This window comes from Amia ocellicauda, chromosome 5 (genome assembly GCF_036373705.1).
Source record: "Amia ocellicauda isolate fAmiCal2 chromosome 5, fAmiCal2.hap1, whole genome shotgun sequence".
In the NCBI taxonomy this organism is placed as follows: domain Eukaryota; kingdom Metazoa; phylum Chordata; class Actinopteri; order Amiiformes; family Amiidae; genus Amia; species Amia ocellicauda.
In genome coordinates, this window is record NC_089854.1 from 8,377,905 (window position 1) to 8,403,523 (window position 25,619).

Consider the following 25,619-nt stretch of genomic DNA (forward strand, 5'->3'; position numbering starts at 1 on the left):
AAATAAAAATTGATTGATTGATTAATCGATCATAAAAAAAAAAACTATATAAAAAAAATCATTGTCAGAGCTGCTGCGCCATCCAGCTATCCAGCTATGTTTTTAGCATTGCAGCTAGCGATTAGTGTCTAGTTAGCTAGCCAACAGACATTTAGAAGTCGCGCTTTAAATTCATGGACGTCAGGTCTTTGGGGGGCGATTTTTAGAGATCTTGCCTAGGGTGCCAGATTGGCCAGAAACGCCCGTGTGTGTGTGTGCATGTGCGTGTGTGTACAAATAACAGAACGTGAAACATGCCACTCATGATATGCAAATGTATTCCAGGCTGACATTAAACATGCACATAGCACAATCAAATTTGAATTGTGTGAAAGCCTTAATTAGACTGAATATATCCTATACTTATATATATAAGTTTTTGCATGATGTTTGCGGGGCGCATTCATCCAATAAATGTGCAAAACTGTGATCAAACAGTGGGAATAACAGTGCACTGTGGAGTGGCGGATGTGGGTTTGTGAGGCACAAACAGGTTTGCGCAAGAGGAAAATAATGCTATATTCCAATGCCAGGCAAAGATTTACGCCATGTTTGAATATCTCTCCTATTTTGGCAAAGTCGTATAATTTTTGCACAGCACACATTTTTTGCGGAAATTGCACGTTTGAAAATCGGGCCCATACTTGTATTTTTAAATGATGAAGAAAGCTATGACTCTGCATGTCCACTTCACTTTTTATATGCATAGGCTACTAACTGTATCTGCTCATAGCACTGAGATAAGTGATTTCTGCCTGGACAGTTTTACAGTACCTTGAAAAGCCTTTGGGACGTCCCATGTAAGCAAAGTACCACACAATACTGGCAAAACCGTCGTCTTATGTGAAAAGATTTTGAAATAGTTGTGTGTTTAGTCATGCATTACACGTCTGTCATTTCCATTCCCCCGCAAAATCAGCCTTTGCAATATAATACAATTTAATAGATATAGAAAGAAAGAGGAGGGAAAACAATTGCATAGTCAAATCATGTGAAAAAAACTCATCACAAAATGCCGCAGCTGCTCTGTAGTGTTTGAACACGCTATGGGCATCACACAGAGGAATATGGCACCTTTGAAGACATCAGAGTGCTTTGTCAGCATGCAGGGAGTTCATCCCCTGCATCGCTGTTATTCTGCAGGTGGCCATACCTTGTTATCCTGAAAGTCGTAATCAAGCGAATATTGCAGCTTTCCCAGCTTCTCCTCCTCCTTTTCCTCTTCCTCCTTCTCCTCTTCAGTCAGACCTGTCTCCGCATCGTCGTCGTCATCATCCTGTTTATTCTGCAGCGAAGAATGAGAGCGAGAGAGAGAGACGGAGAGAGAAGACAGGAGGTCAGAGCCGACCTGAATACACAAGCAAATCCACACGCCAAGGCCGGACACAGTCTGTACAACAGCATGCGGCTCGTAAATAGGATTCCTTAACTTCAGTCAGCACGGCACCTACCTGCATTTCTCTCCGAGTACCCCAGGGACTCTCAGCACAGAAACTATATGTAATGTAATCATTCCCCGAAACGCATTGGCAACATGACTTGATTCACCCCTTTCCTTCGTGACACATTTTGCAAAGCTCTCATTTTGACACTTCCATTTTCACGTGCAGAGCAGACAGGAATCAATAATCAAAATGGAAGGTTATTGCTATAGTTATTGTTATAGAAAATGCTTATTTTTTTCTCACTTAGTCACTGGAGCGCAGGAGGGTGTTTCCATAAAAATGATTCAAGTAGAAAAAAAAATATTGTTGGCAGTCACACAAACTGTACAAAATGTAGTGTGTGCCTGACTTGTCTCAGTGATTCAGATAACCTGGCTAACAAGTATCATTTCGATTTTCCTCATGAAATAAAGAGAAACAAAAGATGTCAGTGAATATATAATCAGCATTGAAGCAGGACAATTTGTTTACCAGTGATATAAAGAGATACCTATCACTTCCCTAGAAGCCTACAAAGAAAAACATACTATACTCTTTGAGGATTTGAATCCTTTGTCAGAGGCTAAACAAATTAGGGTTACAGAGTGTGCTCTGCAGTACTGGTACAAATCAATGTTAATTTGTTCTAAATCAATATAACTTCCATAATTTCTGAGGAAACATGAAATGTCTATATTGGGAATGCTTGAACTCAACTTTTTCATCCTCATTTGACTCCAGCATGAATGCTTTCAGAGGGTGGGTTTGATGGTTGCAATATTTAGGGATTACAAGGACATTTTCCATGTCTGCAGATATCCTGAATACAATTGAGTTTCTTTTCCTTTTCTCAATAACTTGTATAAGTCTATAGTTCTCCTGAAGATCCGATATGGTAGTAGTCTTCTCATCAGTAGGTTTTCAAAAACTACAACAGCTGAGAGCTAAAAACTGTACAAATTATGCAACAACAACAAAAAAATAACATAAAATACAAAATAAGTTGTGTTTTTATGCAAAACTGTATATTTCTTATTTATATTTTGTTGGGATTTGTAAGTGACAGAAATATAATCTAAAGTGAGTTTTATAAAAAATGCAACAGCCTTTCAGCCTAATTCAACACTAATTACAATGGCCAAAGACAAAAATTCAACCTTGGGTCTTATCTGTGATGCCTAAAAAGACCAATAAAGCTTTAGTGCCAACCAGGGAACTGTGGGAGTCAGTCCTGCGACTGTCAAAGAGTTGCTTTGATGGTCTGTGATCCCAGGGTCTACTGACTGACTGAATGTACACTTCCCAACCCCGGCAATACCCTGAGAAATCCTACCCACATTTAATGTGAGGCACAGACTTGATTCAAATTTTCCAGTGACTGGTGAACCTACATCTATCTTACTTTTCCAAATTAACCACTCAAAAGCCCTGTTTCTTCCTGTATTGGCTATCTCTGCTGTAATGAAGCAGCTTGCTGATAACATCACCACGTTGTGTGCACAATATGTGTTTAAAACATATTTGTCAGAGCTATACATCCACAGTCCGGTATAACATCTAACGTACTATACTACATTACAGACAACCTTGAAAGATGTCCTTTCATGCCCATTACAATGGGTTACGCAGAGCTTTTGTAATAACCAATTTAGGCATTAATTACAATATTGATTCTTATTGCTTGTATGAACGTCTAGGGAGAGCGGGAGCTCATTACAATTTGTGTTGAAGGTTTCAATGAAAGCTAAGGATAAAGCATAATGCTTTTCTGTGCATATATACTTGAGAATGTGTGAACATTAAAATGAATACATACATAAGTAATTCTGTCAATTCTGTCAACTGTGTAGCATTTGTGATTTTTTATTTCTCTCGGTACATGGAAATACTGCATAGATGCATGTGTGGTTAAGCTTAGTTTGTAATTTCTGGTACTGAGTGTACAATATACAGTAAGTAAAGTATTTGGGCATCTGCCATTAAAAAGCTTTTTCCATACATGTGTCCGAATGGAAAGTTACTTTCAAGTCAGGTTGTGATCATTCCTCGCCATATGCTTCAACATGCATATTTTCAGTGATTGATAGTGTGGAGCAATCTGAAAGAATTACGCTTTTTTTTTTGGTCAAACTGCCAAGATTTTTGAGCAAAAATTGTTAACTCTTCCCTACTCCCAAAGACACATCAATTTGTGCGGTAAATCAAACCAGTTGAGAGGTAAGCAGCTTTAACTCCTCTTTTAGCCCTCAAGCACCCCTCAGCAACTGAACTTGCAAGAAAGGAAGTGATCCCACATTCATAATCAACCTCCCAAATGGTCTGAGAGGCACTTTGAGCCGTACACCTACCGTAAAGCAGACGTCCAGGACAGTCAAGTCAAGATACACGGTGGACAGATAAGACACAAAGCAGGAGAGGAGGGCAAAGAGAGAGGGAGAGATTGAACTCACAGACACACAGAAAAATACAACAGGAAATCAACAACACTGGTGAACAGAATGGAGAAATGACACACTGCTTTCTGGGGCAAATTGTGTATTTTTATTGTTCTAAAGTAAAGTATTCTTTACTTAAAGGCAGATCTCTATTTGCATTATTAATAATAATGATAATAAAAGATATAAAGCAATTACAGCCAAATTTCATATTATCATATATTCATATTAAAATTGAATTTTAACGTATTCATTAATCCTTTACTGAAGGTTTTGAAAGTCTTTGCTGTCTGCTAATGTGCCATTTAGTGTTATTCTTAAACATTGTACCCAGTTCAATAAAGCAATCTAAATGTTAGCATTCCATCAAAACTAACTTGTAATTCCCTTGTGCAGTATGATGTGTCATTTCTCACATGAGTCCCAAAGCACAAAAAATACAGCACTCACATTTTTCACAAATACAAGATATAATAACAGAAGAAACTTGGAGGGTACAGAACATTTTCCTTCCCGAAACTTCATACTTCTCCGGCTTAGAACGAGGTCCTAAATCTTTCAAACTCTATGAATTTTAAAACATATTCAATGACTACTATTTATAAAAGCCAAAAGCCCATTATCCAAATTACACTTTTCTCCTTCTCAGTTGCAGTATGGAATAGAGGGAACTCATCATTACTGGGGTTAATTTACCCAACAGTACAAACATATTGTTCCAGGAACAGAAATGTTTCATGTTTGGGGATCCATTCAATCTGATATCTGAAATGAGACCTAATGTGGTGGAATCGTTATAGTGCAATTGTAAGCCTGTAAGAAGGTTACATTAATTATCTATGCCTGGACGATCACAGACAGGTCCCATTTGAACAACCTGTACACACTGAAATATTAAGATTTAGATATATGTCAATTTCATTTAGGAAAAACTTGCGGAGAAAAGAAAAACCGGTACAACTTTTTTTAAATCGAATTTTAGTACTGAAAAACTGTCGCTTATAATTAGAACAGAATCACTGATCACTGAATCAAACGACCGTTTTTCAATCAGTCTTAATGCTAATGTGGTCCCTACGACAGATGTCAATGTGAAGTCAGTGCCTATCAGAAAGGGAATAAGGGTGAAGGGGAGCAACCTGATAACAGAGCTAAAGATGGATGTCCCTCATTGCTGTCGCTAAGACCTAAGCTGGCACTTGAATGTCATACCTCGCCCCCTTTCATGTTCTTCATGTTGAGAGCTCCCTTCATGCCCTTGCCTTTCTCCTTCTTGTTCTTCTTCTTCTTGCAGCAGCACTTCTTGCAGATGCAGAAACAGCAGGTGAGGATGAGGAGGCCAGCCACCACCGCGATGGCGATGAGAGCCCAGGGAGGCACTGTCAATCAAGGGGGGAGAGGGAAGCAAAATAGAAACGAAAACTCAGAAAGAGGAGGAGGTATAAGGCCGGAGTGAAGGTTAAACATCTCACTGAACAATGAAAGAGAACAAAGATGAGAGTCAACTAGTCGAGTGAGGAAATGTTTCCCCCTGTGTGTTTTTACGTGCGTATTTGGTGATGCATGTTTCATGGATGTGTGAATCTATGTATACATATGTGAACATTGGGAGTAAACAGTAATTGCTTTTCTCCTCTTGGGCAACATAATGATTTTCTTCTTGACATCGTAATTTTTATTTAAGACTATATATGTAGGTATATATAGGCTGGTGTTTTAATCAATGTTAGGTACTGTTAGGTCTACACTGAGTAAAATGCATTGTACATAGTACTAGATCGTTATATTTCCATTTATCATTAATCCAACACCACCATATTACAGTATCTTTCTATGATGCTTCTGAGCAAGCAGTCATTCTTCCTTAATAAGTAATCTACTTACAGATGATATGAACATTTTGTAATTATAGAATAGATATCAGTGACCACAAAACCTGAAGTAAAATCAATAAGAAACATGATATTAGATTACATGGCATAATATCAGATTGTGTAGACTTTTCTTAAAACCTCTGGGTCAATGGGGAGTCCAACAGAATAATGGAATTGCACATAGCAAATGTGTAGAAAAACTATATATTAATTTATTTTATTTGATCTTAGAGCAAAATTTGGGAAAATTCAAAAATAGACTGGATAGGATCCTTGGATCACTTAGTTACTAATGGACACCAAACGAGCACGATGGGTCGAATGGCCTCCTCTCGTTTGTAAACTTTCTAATGTTCTTATGTTCTTAGAAAACAATGATAGATTGCAAATGCAATCCTGGTTACCTGAAAAAGAGAACACTACCCAAAGGGGGAGAGGCTAAGCCAGTTATAATGGTACTGCATACTGCTTATCCCTCCCTCCTTTGGTTAGTGTTCTCGAATTGAAAGATAACCCCAAACAAAAGCTTTCACATTATACAAAAGAACTGTAGTTGTGTTTTAAATGTCCATTCCGGGTGCAAACACTTTAGATGGAGACAGATTCAGTACACTCGTAAATCCTTTCACTTATTTTTTGTAAAGCCACAGGATGCTAGTGAATACTCTCCCATACCAGAGAACATACTCTGAGGTGGTTTCTTCCAAGACCGCTCCAATTATCAGCTCCCCCCTTCAACATGCACAACTACCGATTCCTTGAGACTCACGTGGGATTTTTTCGATCTGATTGAAGAACTTGTTCTTGATTTCCTCAAAGACATCGTTCTTTTTTCCAATGGGCCCCTCTGACTCTGTGGAGTTGTCGGCCACAGTGGAGACAATTTGGGCTGGGGCCACCGTAACCGTGCCGGTGGGCTCCGGGCCCACGATGGGCTCTGGCTTTTTCTTGAACAAGTTCCACTTCATGCTGAACGACTAGGCAACAGACAGTCCCTAGAAAGGGAGACAAGAAGCCACAGTTAGAGACCATATCATTTTTGTAATATGTAAGTTATATGTAGTTACTGAAACATTGACAGACCCCAAACACTCAACACTGAACTCTACAAGAAAATAAAAACAACTAAAACATTGAATAAATTAAAGATCTCCAAGGATCTTCTTAATTACTGTCCTATGAAAGTATTTCTGTAAAGCCAGTATTTGGATTTTCTACCTGTATTCAAGTGCTTTAAATGTCACAATCTGCTGGATTGCAGAAAAGGGTAAGAGTTTTTAATTGTTGCATTTTTTTTGCAGGCTAGAACAGGCTAGATTGATAGTGCTTGAATGCCATCCAGGGAACTCAAAAGATGATAGAAAAGATGCCTGTATGTGATTTAGTTAAATGACAGCAATAGAGCCAAACAAAAATCTCTCCCTGCTCCACCTCCTAATCCATCTCCAGTTTCAAACGTTCTGCTTCATTCTGTCGGTGGTCGTTAATAATTAACTGCTGCACGTTACACAAGGATAAGCCTTTTTATAATTCAGAAGATGAGAGCAGTTATAAATGTTCCATCCTAGAATAACTTTCACCCACGTTATTGCAAGCAGATATTGCATAAGAATAATTGCTCAGGTAAAAATGTAAAAATGTAACCGTATATACATTTATACTGTATATATAAACATATGCATACAGGCATGCCTACATATACATGCACATATACTACACATACACAAGCGCATGTACATGAATTTACAGGACAGTCCTGGAATTCCTGTATATCCCTGACAAATCATTCATAACAGATGAAGATGCCTCCAGCATGTAGTCACTATGACTGCAGTACTCAATTTGCAGGTCTGCTTTAAAATATCGTTTGAGTGTCATTTTGAATGTCTTTAGACAGTTTGCCATTTTAATGGGTGAGAGCTGAAAAAAAACCTTGGTTGTCAAACTGCCTTTGTCCTTCAGCTTCCTTTCCAGTAAACTACTCAAAGCATATTTATTATCTTTACTATTATTTATTAACTTTATCCCTCCATCCAAAGTAACTAGCAAGGGCTATAGATGCATTATGTATACTATGCAACCCAAAGGATCGGGGCTGCTGACAAAAAACACAAAACAAAGCTGTTCACAATGTGTTTAATAGGGTATAAGCCTACCCTTGCTTTTAATGACTGCTGCAATTTTCTTGATAGATAGCCTGAGGAACACTGTGCCAAGCCTCCTGCAGTGCAGTCTCTAGTGGAGTGAGAGAAGCTGGTCTCTGTGGTTTCTTGACACTTCGCCATGGCAGTACATCCCAGAGGTGTCCTTTGAGATTGAGGTTGGGACTCTGAAATGGCTAGGAAATGTGCTCAATTTCACTTGCAGCACTACGTTCTACTCCCAGGTGCTGTGTTATCATGCTATTGTATGCATATGGGCCTTATACACAAAGTCCTACCAATCCAGACTATCCAGACTTTTGTCCAAACTATCACAATATGTGCTGCAAGTCATGGTGACCTTCTCAAACACTGCACAGGACATGGGGTCTGGTACAGAGAGGACTGGACCTTATTTGTGGTTATAGAGTGTGTGGAAAAAAAACATTCCATGTCACACACATGTAATAAGTATGTAATAAAATTAAAAGAGCAGTAATTAGCACTGTATTGAGCTGAACATATTTCTGGGGATATACTTTCCAAATGGCTTCCAAATCTGTGGGAATGCTTCGGACAATTTATATTGTAATGGTAATGATTCATTTCCCCATGCTGAAATTAACAGAATGGTTAAAAATAACTACGCAATAATTAACTGAGAAATTTCCGCCGTCTTTGAACAGATACAATCCCACTCCCACCCACCCACCCCCCTAGAAAACTTTCAGCCGTATCACCGCAGTCCATGCATATCCGCATGTATCTTCATCAAGAATGCTTTTCATATCTTCCACACAAACGTGAATGTTTTTCTACACTCCTATTTTGCTGTTACAGTCGAATAAAGAAATCCCCAAAAGCAAAAAAATGGAAAGGAACCAAAGCTATAATCATGGAGAGACTCAATTATTTCATTAAATGTTCCCTTCAGGAGGTTTTTACTAAATGGCTCGTAATACTGCAGTAATTGCAGCTTTGATTAATAACGTGTTCAACGTATGCGGTTGCACAAGCTAGAGCTTTTCTTCAATTTTCTTTTCTTTACAACACCTTCATTTATTTACTGAAGGGACTGATTTGAGGCCATCATTTCCTGGTCTGCACTGATTGCAATGCTGCAGGAAAGTTGTGTGCAGGTCATTCCGAGGTCTAGAATAACAACACTTGGCTATAGTTAGAAAGCACTGCTGCTCTCTTGCAAATCAAAGCCTTATGGATATTGCAGAACAAATGTATTTGAAGAGTATATACAAACACTCTGGCACAAACTAGATTTTCAACATTATGTAACCATTAAACCCCTCAATGTCACAGACAAATGATGTCCAAACACAAAATATATTGAAATGAAGATTTGCACATGGTTTGAAGGATAATGTATGAGTTTGTTCTGTAACAAAGCACTTTCAGACATCTATATAATATATATATGGTTACAAACAGGAGGATGCCACTTGGCCCATCTTGTTTATTTGATTTAATTAGAATCTCAATCATGTACTGATCAAATTAGAATTGTCTGCTCTTGCTTGAAGAAAAATCTGTTTGGGTTTACGTTCGTCAGAGTCCTACTACTCCTTGTGTAAAGAAATGTTTCCTATTTGATTTCATAAATGCAGAAATAAACAGTATTGAACCTCAGCAAGGTGTAACACAGTTAGGGGTTCCTTTCTTATGCTTACATGAAAGACCAAAAAAAGCATGAAAGTACATCTTACAATGCAAATACAATATTTTCTGTACTTATACTCCAGTGTAGAGACATCTAAAAAGAGACTTAAAAATAAAACAGGAAAATAACTCGTGAAGCCCCCCCCGTTTCATTTGTCAGGACAACAGCATAATAATATTTGAAGTACTTCATTTAATTCAGACTTGGAATATGAATTATACAAAATTAGACACTGTACCATCCCAAGAACAAACAAATTCCTCCCGTGATAAAACATGTGTGTGGGAAGGCATCAGACTGGGGCTATTTTGTGCTTGAACTGTCATACATCAGTGCAGTGTTAAAGCGCTGGGATATTTTAACCACTGGAATCGTTTAAAGAGGGATCACCTTGTTTCACAGTCTCTGCAACTGTTGTCCTTTCTATTGGATTCACAACAGTGTGGTGTTCAGAGCAGCAGAACGTTGATAAAGAGAATTGGGATTGTTTACGCAGAACAATGTGATAGCACTTCACGCACCACCGAGTCTTTGCTATCCTTGCTGACAGGCCCAGTCCTGAGGTATAATAAAACCTAACCAATACAAATGGCAACACTTTGCTGCTTTTCTAACTTGCTAATAAGGGTCTCACGAGTTCAACCTCTGGACATAATAAGATGGACTGCTTGAAACATTTGGATTAGATTTTTTACAGAAACACTGTCACATTAAACAGTAATATATACCCTACCCATCTTTGTGACGTTTGTATTTCCACCTCCCCCTTTACCTCAGAAATAGAGCCACACTACAATAGAAGCAACTCTTCGAAAAAATATCTGCTAAAGGCATTTTAAGGGCAGGATGTACAGATCATATTGAGAAAGCCTGGTCTGAAACAGCACGATAATTACACACATCTTAGGCTGAGCTCTAAAGATTTATTCTTGGTGAGACCCCTAAGTGAACATGGGGGCTAAATTGAATTAAAGTTTACAGCACTATTGTAGCAGTCCATTTGATTTAATCTACACCCAGGAAGTCTTATGGGGCTCCTAGGACAAGGATGAATTTGATGATTCAGCTTTCCTTTTTATACAGACTATTATTTAAGCTTGATGCATCTGTTTGCTTTTTAATTTTATAAACACACATGACGTGATTCTCACCCAGTGGCCATTATTCTTAATCAGCCATTCCTCTTAGACACCATCTTTTCTGCTTCAGGGGAAAGTTTCAGCTTTGAAATTAAAGGTTGTGGAGTAGAGGTCATTCAGGTGCACACAAGGAGTTTTCCTGACAAACACAATCTCTGCAAATAGCCAAAAGCTAAACAACATGTCTATCAGCTTTAAAAGCAATAAATAGCAAGTAAATTAAGATAGAAAGGTACAAAGAACACCTAATGTAGCTCTTAATATGTCAAAATATAACCTCTTACCATGCTCAAAAGTCAAGGGGGATAAAAAGTGAGTGAGGAATCCATATACCTTTGTAAGAAATCCTCACTTCGCTTCATAATTTTCAGCTTTTGAGAGCTTGTATGAAATATCTATCTATCTATATAGACATCGATATATCAGTTACACCCCTTCCTCTTTAACATGCAAAAAATGAAGAGAACCTGAAGAGCTATTAAAAATTCACCATGATTTAAAGAATAACCAGATTATTACCCATTCTCAAAGCAATATAGCTTTACAGAAGTTGAAATTGCACAGCATGAAATATTAATGATTTCTGAAATATTGATGCCCCAGAAATCAAATCAGAGAAGCCTTGAGGCATGTGGGGAGGGATTGATAACGTGGCAGTCCTAATCAATATTCAATGAGAGACGGGGGCTGGCCATTGTGGCTCTTAAGCTAATAACGTCGCATTACTTGATAAGCCTGGCTCGGGTCTAAAGAAAATGGTAAATCTTTGGAGAGGAGGAAGAAAAATAGAAGTATTATTCATATGTCTTTACAGCACTATACAGGTTGCATATCTGCATCATTGAAGGTGATATTGTTTTTATTTTTGGAGCTTCTTAAAACCTGATGTATAATTCCTGTCAAAGTGTACTTTGGAATAAAACCCCACACATACACATTTATATACATTATGCATTATGTATGGACATATACATTGACTTCAACCAGATGGACTCTATAGTTGTCTATAGACTGAATCAATTTGTAAACATTAATATTTTGTAAGTAAGCATAGTTTAATGAACAATATTTAATAAATGGAAATGAATTCCAGAATAATAGATTCAAATGAAGGGCATATATATATATATATATATATATATATATATATATATATATATATATATATATACACACACACACACACACACACAGAAAATGAGAGATAGTGAGATTGTTATCATTTATATAATTATATAGTTTTTATTTTAATTTTTAAAAACCTCTGCTGGCCTTACCTCACCAGTGATGATAATGAGGCCAGACTTCAAGTTAAACAGTTTAATGTAAAATTAAAGAAAAAGGACCACTGTGATCTGCAATACACAGGACCATGGAAACATGATGGAGGTGAGGATATTTTCTCAAGGTCAAATTTGTATAGTTGCATAGAAGGTTTTTTTAAAGAACATGTGACTGCAGAGCAAGCCTCTGTGTCAATGAGTTTCACTAAAAACTGTCATGAGTAGTTTTCAAAGCTTTGGGAACTGCATTTTAATGATCGCAAAGTCATTAAGGGGCAAAGCCAGGCATGTTTCGCTCTCCTTAGATATACCGAGGTACGTGATACTTAAAAAAGGAGCAGAAATGTACTTAGGAGGTTTCTTTTCCCTTTCTTTTTGACAGAATCTGCAAGGGTATATATGTTTGAAACTGATCTAGGGGTGGTGTTCTGTGTGAAGCTTGATGTAGAGAGTCCTTGAGACTGGCTTGTAGCTCCAGGTTTTAAATAAAGAAAGACAAAGACTTAATAAAGAATAAAATGGCATGATTTATTCATTCCATGGGAAAAGCAGGGGATATGGCTGCTCAAAGTCATTGAGAGTGGTGAGTGGTGTTTATTTATGACTGCTGTAGTTATCATTCCCTTTAAATCAATAAACCTGGTTATTTTATACCAGGCTGTGTGGTGTGGTTTACGGCTGCTGTAAAGCCTCTCAAAACAACGTCAATAGCTGTCCTCCTGCAACAGAAAAATCCTTATAAGTACAATCCATTCTATTGGAAGTTCAAGCAGGATATGCCTTCATTTAAATGAGTTACCATTAAATGGATTTGAATGAATGTACAAAGGTTTAAAATAAAGATCTACCCACATAAAGAAAAAACTGAAAAAAGTTGCTTCGTTATGGGGAGTTAGGTGTGAATGATCCCGACTGTATCACACACTGAAACAGGTCAGTCTTGTGTACTAATGAACAATGACATATTGGGCTTGCTTGAATTTCATTTTTAGGGTCCGTATACTCATTTATACAATGCTCGTGGTGTTCACTGGGGAACAGCCATGTAATATCACCGCAGGCACCGTTCCCATACAGCGTACATTCATTTGCAAGCCCCGGCCTTCAGGGACACACTGTCAGGTTACCAACATACAGCATAACTTATATTAAAGTGGAGATCCCTTAATTGTTTCCTGCCAGCTTGCTTCCTTACTTAAGCAGTAGACATTTACATATTTTTGTATTTTTGGGGGAGAACTGTACTGATTTCTTTCTTTGCCATCTATTCCAAATGAATGTATTTTCTGTGTAAAGGGTCACAGAAGCCCCTATAGGTTTAAAAAAACAAAAACAAAAAATGAGTATTAGCACTACTGTCCCATGTGCTATAGCTACATTGTTTTTTTTTATTTTGATTTATATGGCCTTGAGTCATAAATCAACTAATGAGGAGATTTTTGAATATATACTTGCCAATGGACACATATGAATGTGGGCACGTTCATATATATCCTAGGAAAATCTTTCCCTCTCTCTGTCACGCTCTTTCTCTTTATATATATACATACATACATACATACATACATTAAAAATCCATTTGCTATAACACTGTTCAACATGGCTCAATTGATGAAAAATGCCAACCACAGTTTTTGCAAGAAAAGAAAATCACTATTAATGCACACGCAGTACCAACTTCTAGATACAACATTGTGTCTTGATTTACAAGACTTCTTTACTGAAAGGATCTCTGTTATTCTTAATCAAAGTCTAAGATAAGCAAGCAAGCATGGACAAACAGCAAAGTATCTGGAAGCTTTAGTAAGTCAACAGTGCTTAGGTAGATACATAAAGTATTACTTGTCTGCAATTGCTGGATGGTAGTTACATGGGGTAAATAAACGCCTTCTGTTGTCAATTGAAACAGAGTATTAGCAACATTTTGTAGCAAAAATAAATCAATCACATTAAATCTTTACTGTCTTTCACAGGCTGTTTCTTTGAAGCCCAATCTCCTTGGTTAACAATATTTTTTTCCCATGATTTCTGTACTGGATGAAATACTGCACCTCAGGAAAAATACTCCTAAGCCACACCCAGAGAGAAATGCTATAATTCTATGACAAATTTGGATTAATATAATACTTAGGCTGCCTTATAGTAGATTTCTTATCAAGCAATAACATTCTTTCTTACAGATAATGTATGGCTTCTGTTTAGTAATGTCAAATTGCATTATATAAACTAGATGGGTTTACTTATTCTACATTAATATGATCATTCTTCTTTTGCCAAGTAAAACTACTGCTTAGGATAATTAAAATTATGAAATGACTTATCCAGTTTACAGTTATAATAGAAACGGAGCAACAAACACATATCGAGTGGTATGCCTGTGCACAGAATGACCATTAGCAGAGCTCATTAAAATTCTTGCAAGTAAAAAATGTGGATCATCAGATAAAATGATAGCCTATGATAATGTGAATAATTTATCAGAGCATCCTATTTTCTATTTGGGATTAAGTATGTTAAAGTTTCTCATATTCTGAGAAATAATAGCAAACTTTACTGAATACAAAAAATAGGTCAAGGTAGAGACATGGTAGCAATGCATATATTTTTTATTTTTATGACATAAGCTTTGCTGTGCTCTATAGGCAATGAAATAGGAACAGACTGTCTGTCTGGATTCCATTGGGTACAATTATTGAGAAAACAGACCCCTGAATTAAATTATTCTTATCAAATTTTAAAAAATTACCATTTTCTTTGAATGAGACACATTCTATAACTGTTTATGTGATTGGTGTTACAGATAAAGAAGATGGTTTGGCTTGAGTGGCTTAGAAATGAACAATACAACTAAACAAAATGCAAAAGATAACTCTAGAATACGCAAAATGACAAGTTGTTTATGTACACGTACAATCACAAGAAGCATTCCATTTAGAACAAAATATATGTGTGTAGGATTACTGTAATAGAAAAAACAAGATTTCTCCCGAGCCCCTCAAAAACATACACAGAAGAACACTGCTTGAAAAGATCACAGCAATACACCAAGGAACAAAGCTTTGCCATAACTGAGATCACTGTACCATGGCAGGTATGTAACAGAAAAAATAAAAAAATTAAAAAAATAACCACGTAATTTAGCCAAGAGACTAATTTCTAAGGTAGAGATTTCGGGGAAAAAAAGGAAAGAAGATTCCCTTTGCCGATCATGACCTTACATGAAACCAATCAATGTCTTTGAGTGGACACATTTGTTATGTATGAAACCATGAATGGTGCATTAATGGTTGATTTTATCTACTAAGGAGTGCATTGTAACAACCAAAATCTCTCTATGAAAAAAAACAGATTAACCCATACAACCAGATCCCAAGAGATCACTGTTACCATCAGATTGTCCTTCTGCTTTGACATACATGTGTCTGTGCAGTTCTAGCGTCCAGTAATGAAATGGGCTTCATTGATTGTTTTGTGTGAAATGCCAAGCAATTCACCAAAATTCTTTCCTTTTTAGGAAGGCAACTCTTTTTACAATAATTAAATTGAGACACTTAAATATCCAGTCCACTGAAGATGTTGCCTTACGTGCTCTAAAAACTAGACATATCTAGATGTCAAAATTAGGATTTTAATTAACACCTAGCAGGGAAGATGTAATGCAATCTGAAGAGAAGGATGTTGCATTGGACGTCGGTTCTACGTGTGGCAATCAGCAATATGGACAAAACCTTCTGGGCCAGGAAGAGGTTTCCAATCCCATAAACCCACCGCTGTAATTGGGCAACACCCCAGCAATCAATCATAGCAACCTCATTCCCTCAACCTGATTAGTATCCTGGTCAGTTAATCCCATTAATAATCTTTGGAGAATGAAGAATCACAGTGCAGCTGTTCTATTATACAACAACAAGTATCCTGACAAAAGGATAATTAACACTCCATCGCCAGACGGCCAAGTTCTTTTGTATTCCTCCAGCCTGACAACCTGCATCCATTCTACCTCGCACAGCTGCTCGCCAGGGCCCTGACAGTAAAGAAACGGGCGATGGCAACTGGATGTTTGTTTCCGCTCTTCCGTCACCACGCACGCCAATAATGCTGTCCGCTCCCCCGCTCCGCTTCACACTGCCAAGCGGCCTCATTTAGTCTAATTGCTGAAAAGACAAATGTTTACCTGGTTTCAATGCACGTTGATCACATTACTTTGGTATTCTGATGAGGAGCTTAGAGGTACACTGTTTCTGGCCACTGTCTACCAGGTTAGCTCAGCCTTGGGGGAGTTGACAGATATATTGGTATTCTGCTCAGGCAGAAAATTAGCACATTAAGCCGTACACACTGAAATAAAGGAGAATAGAGACAGAAATGTGTCAGAACGTTTCAGATCTCCCAGGTGACTCATGCTATGGAAGTCCATAACAAAGTATTGCCAGTTGTGACTGTGGCTGATAGTTAACTGTGGCAGTTGTAAACTGGTCTCCTTGAAGTTAATGGGAGTTAGTGGGTCATCTTTAGATTGCCATGGAAAATTTACTTGTTGCAGGCGATGTGTCCGTTCTCTAGTTGGCACAAAAACTTTATGTTGGAAGAATTCAGAATATGAGAAAAAGCCAAAAGCAAGGAAGCATAATGCGATTCTCCTTAGCTATCAAGGGATTAGGGTAGCTTCATGGGAGGAGCAACAACTAACACAGACTTAAGGCAAGACATGGGAAAATCTAATGGAATTTTTAAATGGATGAGAACCTGTTTTAACATTAAAATGGAACATTTTATGTGCAAGACCTCTACTTGAAACAGGGAATTACAATGCCTTACATGCAATATTCATAAGACACGGTTCAGACTTCAGGTACATAAGACTATTCTGAAATGGCAATGTATGCCAGCTGACCTTTTATTGAATTGTGAAATTCATTTATTTGCCATGAAATTCTGTGTTGGTAAATACATACATGAAAATGCTGGAAATGCAGGATTTGAGCACATTTCAAAAGCTCACTCAGCCTGGGTTTTTAGATCAATTTCCAGGATTATATTGTGCTGTTTATAAAACATATACAATCCTATAACAGACATTTATTCAGAGTAATCTATTTCTCTGAAAAAGGCAAGACAAAGGCAAAAGGCTTTTATAAAAAATAAATAATTGGAGATCAATGTGGGACTACTAGGAAATTATGATTATTATTATTATTAGTAGTAGTACTCTATATAGTGGCATTGCTTAATTGAATAATTGATCATAGAATTCTGTTCCAAACCCTTTTTCAAAGCCATAATAACAAAATGGTAAAAGGAAATCTGTATTGTTGATTTGATCTCCCTTAGCGTTTCATTCTTTTAAATTCCAGGATTAAACAAAATGATCTTCTGAGAATATTTTGCCATACACTGTAATAAGATCCGATACTGACAGACCATGTTGATTTCCATAGGGATATCTCTGTAAAAATGTAACTGCTTCCCAAAACTACTAAAGAAAAAATAAGTGGCGCCCAGTTTGATTTGAACAGGACAGAGAGAGATTGAACAGATCAGCCCCTAATCAGCTTTGAGGTTTTACATGTTCAGACTGAGTGGGGCAAACTCTTCTGCTTTTTGCCATTTGCAACTAGTAGTTCTCTGTAGGGGAGATGTCTGTACCAATAAAACAGCTAACATCCTAAACTTAGAAGACATAGAAGTGAAACAAAAATACCAACTTATAACAGTCCTCTGAAAATTAATCTGATTTAAAGGATGGACTTTGGGAAATTAGCAATTGAGGGATATTCAGTTTAAGATAACGTGCAAATGTTCTCCTTTTTCAGGACTCTCCCAGCCCGGGGTGGAGCTCTTTTAGCAAAACAGTTAGGTTAGGACAGAGATACAATTGTCATCCTTTTTTGGCTCTGTATGCCACTACAATGGATTTAAAAGGAAACAATCAATATGTGCTTTAAGTGTAGACTTTCATCTTTAATTTGAGGGTAGTTACATCCAAATTGGGTGAACAATTTTAGGGTCCCAAAAGTATTTGGACAAACTAACATAATCTTGAATTAAATTGTGAGTTTCAATACTTGGTTGCAAATCCTTTGCTATCTCTCTGATTGGTTTGTTTTGATTTCTAAGGCAAAACAGAAGGCAAAAGCAGGAACTAAGGACAGCTGCAGTGCAGGCCTGGCAGATCATCACCAGGGAAGAAACCCAGCATCTGGTGATGTCTATGGGTTCCAGACTTCAGGCAGTCATTGACTGCAAAGGATTTGTAACCAAGTATTCAAACTCACAATTTAATTCATGATTATGTTAGTTTTTCCAAATGCTTTTGAGCCCCTAAAATTGGGGGGGGGGGGCACATGTACAAATGAGTGTAATTCCTACACCGTTCACCCAATTTGGATGTAACTACCCTCAAATTAAAGATGAAAGTCTACACTTCAATCTTGATTGTTTCCTTTCAAATCCATTGTGGTGGCATACAGAGCCAAAACTATGACAATTGTGTCTCTGTCTAAATATTTATGGACCTAACTGTACATGCTTTTTTCTATTTTGCTGAATGAAAAGAATGTTCTTTCCCCTCATGAAAGTGGGTTTAATAAGACTGCTGCAGATATAATATTGCCTCTACCTTCCCCTGATTCAGGATTTGAGAGAGAATGAAAGCATGATTGAGGTTTGGCATTTTTAAGTGTGTTGCAATCTAAATGTAGCAGTTCTGACCACTTACCAAGGAACTGAATAGCTATTGCTTTCCATAACACCAAAGTAAATGGGATTCCATCCTTAAATACAAACTGGGAAGAACAGAAATAGACCCAGGTTTCGTTCTTAAAAGAATGACCAGAGTAAACTACATTGTTATGTGAGCTTCCATTTACTTCCATTTGCAGATTCAATATAATGATGCATCAAATAATACTAAGAGTAGAAGTTCAGCCATACAGAACTTTGGGTGAAACACAGGTTCAGTATTAAGATATGGAATTGTTTGACACAACTTGCTCTTGATAAACATTTCTATGTTTTTGTCAATTTTACTTGATCAAGCGTACTAAATCTAAATAGTAATTCAAAAAGGTATCTGTGCCATGTGTTCCAATCATTCAAAAGTTCCATCAGCTTGCTAGTAGCCTGCTCTGAGAATAAAGTCAATTCACAGTTCAGCTCACTCTGCTGGCTGTGTCTGTACTGTGCCAGACCAATACCTCATGTAATGAAATTGAAAACTGCACAGAGACTACTAAGTTTTAATTTAAAAATGATAAGGAAATTGTCATTTGTATACAATAAAGTGCCCTTCGGACAGTTTTCCACAAGCAAACTAAAACCCAACCTATGCTTGGATAATCCCTGGAGTGCTGGGATGCCCAGCAGGCCCCTGCACTCTCTCTCTCTCTGAGGAAAACCAAACTGACTAGAGATAACTGTTACCTCAGGGTGAAATGTAAAAACCCAGTAAATTATAATAAGTTGAACTATCCTTTAAACCAGGAAGGAGAGCAGTAGGGGACCCTGCTATCACTCTGCGCCAGGTTAAAGCCTGCTTAGCAATTTACTACAAAAGCAGAATTCCCTTCCACCTCTTCCCTAACTGTTAGAGAAAGAAAAGCAAAGGGAATTCTGCTTTTGGAGAGATTATACAATCTCACCACGGCATTAGTGATTTTAATGGGATTCCCTTCCTTTTTTTCCCTAACTATAATGGGAGATGGTGAGATTTTATAATCCCAACCCCCACAAAAAAATGTAATGCGTCAAACATTTCTCAACTTCTGTGTTGATTGGAAGGGCCAAAGGCATATATCATGCGTGATGTTAACAAGTTCAGCTCAGGGGTGAGCTTAATATTAATGAAGGTGAAGAACAATTCAGCACTAGGAATTGAAGGCACTGAAATAGTTGGGAAGATGGAGGAAACAAGTCAAATGGACACCGGCTGTGGATACAGATGCACTAGCCTTTCAAAATAGTGACTTGATGAGGCTTAAGAATCAAGAGATATTACCAACATCAATGCATATATTATTATGTAGCATGATTCAATCAGTCTCACAGCAAACATACAACCCACTGTATCTTAAAAACACACATACATAACTGAATAGGGTGCATAGACACTATCAATACCAATTAGAGCTAGCCAGCTGTGAACCATCTCTTTCACCTGCAGACAATACTCTTTCTCTAGCAGCAGGGGGCCCTTTGTTCATTGCCTCTGTGCTAGCCCTCATCAGTAGGGGTATTTCATGCATAAACAAAAATCCCCTAAAAAATAATTGCTGGTCCTACATGATAATAGTTCCTCTTGTAGAACCAGAGCTTCTCTACATTGTGAGCTAGAGAGGAGGTAGGGGTGAGATAAACCCCAGGGTAATACCCCTAGACCACCATTCACATGTGGTAGGGCAGCCCCTAGGGCAACCCCAGACATGATTTTTCCTGGGAAAAAAAATAAGGCAGGTTTTCATTCATAAAAGCCCCCAGAAGGTCATGCTATGCCCTTAGAGTAGGTTTAGTTCACAAACAGAATTCTGATGTTGAACAACTTCCAACGTTTGTGAGTAAGCTGGTGATCTGGGTAAAATATTCCAATCCTGACATTTACTTACCTTAAACATTCCAGTTGATTGATCTGGGGTCTATAAACTTTTGACTGCCACTCCATTGATGGAAAAGTATCATGTACACTAATTATTAAACTATACATACTCACTGAATAAAATAGTTTCAAATGAAGCCTGTGAGAACTTACAACTAGAACTCTATATGTGAGTGAGAACTGGGACACTTACAAGAAGTTGAAATGTATTATAATTATTAATTATAATAGTAATAATAATAATAGAAACATAAATAATGCAACCAAAAAAATGCTTTGAAATCCCTTATCATCTATATTGTTGTTTTCTATGGAATTGGCAGAGCATAACTATTACACTTAAGTGTTGATTCGCAGTAATCATGCAAAGATTTCATTGTCGGGAACAATACATACAAGTCTAGCTCATTGCTGCAGAACCTGTTATTTATAGGAGAGTCATTTTAATTAATGAATCAATGTAATTAAATTATAAGGCTTTGTGCAGCAGGCTGCTACTGAGGAGACCCTGATTCGCTGTGACTGCAGTAACTGATTCGTATTCCCCTCCCCGTCCCTACAATCAGTCACCAGCCTATTCTACTGCTCTCGCTGCGGAGCGAGCAACGATTCGGCCCTGGCGAATCAATCAGCAGTACTGTAGAGACAAAAACAAACCTAAATAAAGAAAGAAATGCAATTGAATAAAAATATTTCAAATCATATTTATGCCTTGGAAAAAAACAATTTGTATGCTTTTTTGTTTCTTTGTCACTGTTTCAACAGTAGCATTTTTCTTAAGATACAACATACAAATTGTATAAGACTGGCACATGTTATTTGTCCAGTACAATAAAACAATAACAAAATCTAGAACAGACCCTTAGTTCTGACATGGCTCATATTTTTTTTATCTTAACCATACAGACTGATATGTTGGTTTCTTTCCCGCTGTACTCTGCTAATGTATTACAGTGGTCTTTTAAACAACAATAATTAACAGAGGTTGGCTGTCAATCCCATTTCCCCTGATGTTATGCTTCCAACTGAGGATTTTCCACCAACCCCATTTTTAGCCTTTCCTGCTCAGAACTGTGCAGGGACAGACACATGCAAGTTATCTGAATGTCATATTGGAGAGGGCGACCTTTAAATGGAGCAGTTTAAGGGGTTAACTGTCCCCCTCCTCCACCTCCCTCATCATTATGGAGTACAGGTGGCTCATGCAGGAGGGAGGAGGAAGGTGGCATTTGCTGACCCACGATGTCATTGATTGCCGGTGCTCTGCGATCAGTGAGGGTTGAGTGGTCTCACAGGAGGGGACATTTGCAGAGGAACACAGAGATGATGCGCCACTCCCAACACACACACACATGCACAAACACAAATCAATTGTGGATAAAGTTGAGAGAGCACATGCCAGGTTAGCATTACCAGAACATTACAGTTGACTTATGCACAGTGAAATATTCCAATGACACAGGGAACAGCAAACTTGAAAATAGTGTCAAGGAGATCAGAGCTAGATAAAGCAGGCTCATTGGTAATACAACTATAAAAAGAGAAACAAATCATACAGTTGTTTGAATATGCAGTGTCCAAACTTAGCATAGGCTTTGAATACAGTTTCTAAAGGAGGGGGACTGAGTCAACTAGGAGGCACACATTTTACCAGAAGGGATAAGGAAAAGCCCATCAGGATGTATCATCCACCTTAAATACCCATAATCTAAAGAGCAGATATCAAAATCAGCTGTCCAACAATGGCTACGCCTGCAGAGGCATCGTGACTTAACTGTTATCTGGGATATAGGCATCGGAAGTCAATGCTGAAGTGATTTGCAGCAGTCACTGTCACACTTAAACCTGCCATTTCTCCCACAGAGAGCCAAATTAATCTCACTGCTATGAGCAAGTGGCACAATCTACAAGCCATTTCTAAACCACCAGGGCCAGAGGACACCATTCAAAGCAATCTCACTGATCTGAACCAGCGATTGATGAGAACTGGAGATGGGTAAATCAAGAAATATATGTAATACTGCAATACGAGGGATGTTCTCCAGCGATTGATTATTGATATGCTTTACACACATTAGCATACTAAAATAAGTCTCTGGTATGTCTGAGACTAATGCAATGTAAAATTGCTTTCCATTCAGCAGCTGCATCAAGCAGCACTAAGTAATGTGAGAGAGGATATTTAATTTATTGTTATATCCAATATGGCTGAAGTCAATGTTTTTTTCCACAGTCATTACTGTGACTGAAGTATACAACAGATCCAAATCCTTAACGAGAAGTGAGAACACCTGCTCCTGGTTAAATGCAGAATGCTGAAATGCTGTGTGCTTCTCTCCAATATTTTAATACAAATGCACTGCTTGTCATTCATGATTCAGAAGTTGGCTAACGAGTAAAGTCAGAGTCCAGGAGAAGGCTTGCAAATTGCTCGTGGTTTTTGGCCCATCAGCAAGCTGGTATCACAGCTCCCATCACAGAGTCTGTGACATGTTAGTCTTAATTAGCATGTACATTAGAGTAAGACAAGCATCGCCTTGAGTACAAAATTCATCCAATTAACTGTCTATGCAGGTTTCACGTGGACACATCTCAAATGATCCAATTTACAATAAAGGACAGAACTGGATGCGTCAGCACTGCTGGGGTTATGTCCTGATGTGGCAGGACAATACAGGGAAACCGGGAGATCCGGTGTCCATCTTTTGTTAGTATTGGTAGCTTCCTTTCTTCAGCTTTCACAGCTGCAGTCATTATTACGGCAACAATCTGCGTAGACGGAGATAAATGTTTGACAGGAAAGGATTATGCATTCCTCAGCCGGTAAACTCATTTATTGACATTGACTAATTAATCACGCAAACCAATTTGGAAAGTGATACAGTAATGAACATCAGGTCTTCACTCTTGGAAGATTTTGATCGGTGATGGTTAACAGTTGCTTTAGGACATTCTAGCTGTACCAAATCATCTGGATGTGTTCGAGAGGCTTTCCTTGCTTCTCTGTGTTTACTTCTAAGCTGATCTGATAACAGTAGGATATACAAACATGCATGGCAACAATTTCTGGATGATTCTGCATGCTTTTGCAAGGTGTGGGCACAGAAAGTGAAGGAGGACACACTAGCTTGGAAAGCACGTGGTTTCATACTTTGAAGTACTTATAAATAAAACCTCATATGAACACAATGACATATGACAGTCATGTCCTTCAAGATGGATTTGGGGACTTTTTAAACTTTTTCTCTGTCCTATAAACCCCTTAGAGAGCATTGTATGACATCTCAAGGTAGCTACAGCTACATTTTTCACTGTGTCTTTGAATTCATAGTCTTCGAAATCAGGGACTCACACGCCTGGCAGAGATACATGACCAAAGATTTTAGCACTGCACACAAATATTCTGCGCAAGAACTACGCTTACAGCTCACACCACAGGAGGTCTTTCTAATTACATAGATGACCATGCCCTTATGCGTTCCATCTTATGAATACTACAAAAGCTATCAAAGAACTGATGCACCCATTAAGTAGCACTCATTTGAAAAATCCTCATCCAAGTCACTTTAAACTGATCTGTTTTGCATCTTTTCCATTTGTGTCTTAACTTTGCTGCGGATCAAAAGAGCAATTGTAAGATGTGAGCTTGTTGTAGCTGTGTAGGGCTGAAGCATTTTGAAACGGTTATATTATAATTGATGAAAAGCATTTCCTCCAATCATTTCTTAATTGGGATCCCAAGCTGATACACATTTGCCAGATCAGTGAAACAGTATCACGTCTGACTAGCGGGTGCCTGTCAGTGCCACAATTCAACTTTGTAAACTTCTTTATTTGTGTGTTGCATTAATTTACTGAAATCCCTTGTTTGCTCACAACCATGTAAACTATGTTAACAGCATCTGTTAATCCCACTTAATCACACATATATTAGTCTCCTTTTTAATTAATGTGACTGTTTTTGTGTTTCTGTGAATTTGGAGCTGCATGTCATAATGATTATAAAACATTAAACAAAATGTGAAACAATTTAACATCGAGAAATAAGAGGTCATCAGTAATTTAAAATACATGTTCTGATCTAGGTTCATGAAATTAAATTATACAAACATTTATTATGAGGCAATTCTTATCCCCTAATTCAATTCCAGTTGTCTACATATTATAATGCATGCAAAATAAATGCATGATTGATTGTATTTTTACATTCAGAATGTAAAATTATTTAAATTGTAACCTCCCAATAACTGGAATCGTACAATAAGAAACATACAGTGAGTTCCCTGACTTTAAATCGTACATAAAACAGCTATTAATATGAGTCTGGTAGATCCAGTACAGCTCTCAGCAGACAACAGTCAGTCAGCATTTAATAAACCAGAACAGATTTTGACTGACAGGGTTTGCTTGGCAAAAACCTACTGAAAAGTAATGCAAATTCATTTTACAGATATGTGGAGAACCAGACTATATCATTGATGTAAACAGAGTAAGAGTTACCGCAACATGTTTATGACATAAGATATTCTGAGAATGTTGAGTAAAGCAGTTCGTTTTACCTCAGAGCAGAAAAAAGTAAATAAATACTGAAAGACTACATGTGGCAGGACAGAATCAATGCCAACACTGCACTTATCTGTATTCATAAACTCAGCTGAAGCACTTTGAAGGACACATTAGGAAGGAGTATACTCTTAACAATAAAATGTCTAATTCCAGACGAGCATATATATATATATATCTTACAGAATACTGCTTGCTTGCTTATCATACAGCAAAAGGAACTCTAATCCCTATTAAATCTTACTTTATTTGTGCATGGGTGTTTCTGGATGTGACGTGGTAAGAAGTCACGCGGGGACACACATATTGCAGACAACACTAAAGAGAAACACCCGAAAGGGTGCAGAAGCTAGGGATTTAAGGTTAACAAAGGGCAGTCCTTGGAACAAGGGCACTTGTTTAGTTAAACTGTTGTTTCTTGAGCGTTCTGTGGGACGCATGCTTTTCTGCAGCAAC

At 37.7% G+C, this 25,619-nt stretch overlaps 1 protein-coding gene across 4 annotated transcripts in view; it reads right to left on the reverse strand.

Annotated features, from left to right (window-relative positions):
* syt2a (synaptotagmin IIa) overlaps window positions 1-25,619 on the reverse strand; it is a 117,937-nt gene that overhangs the window by 13,951 nt on the left and 78,367 nt on the right. For 3 of the 4 annotated variants that reach the window (XM_066703567.1, XM_066703568.1, XM_066703569.1), the window contains 3 exons: window positions 6,542-6,767; window positions 5,111-5,277; window positions 1,193-1,324 (listed from right to left, as the gene is read on the reverse strand). In XM_066703567.1, coding sequence (XP_066559664.1) covers window positions 1,193-1,324; window positions 5,111-5,277; window positions 6,542-6,740 — 498 coding nt within the window. In that variant the 5' untranslated portion in view covers window positions 6,741-6,767. The remainder of the gene's footprint in view (window positions 1-1,192; window positions 1,325-5,110; window positions 5,278-6,541; window positions 6,768-25,619) is intronic. The other variant, XM_066703571.1, reaches the window with a different exon arrangement.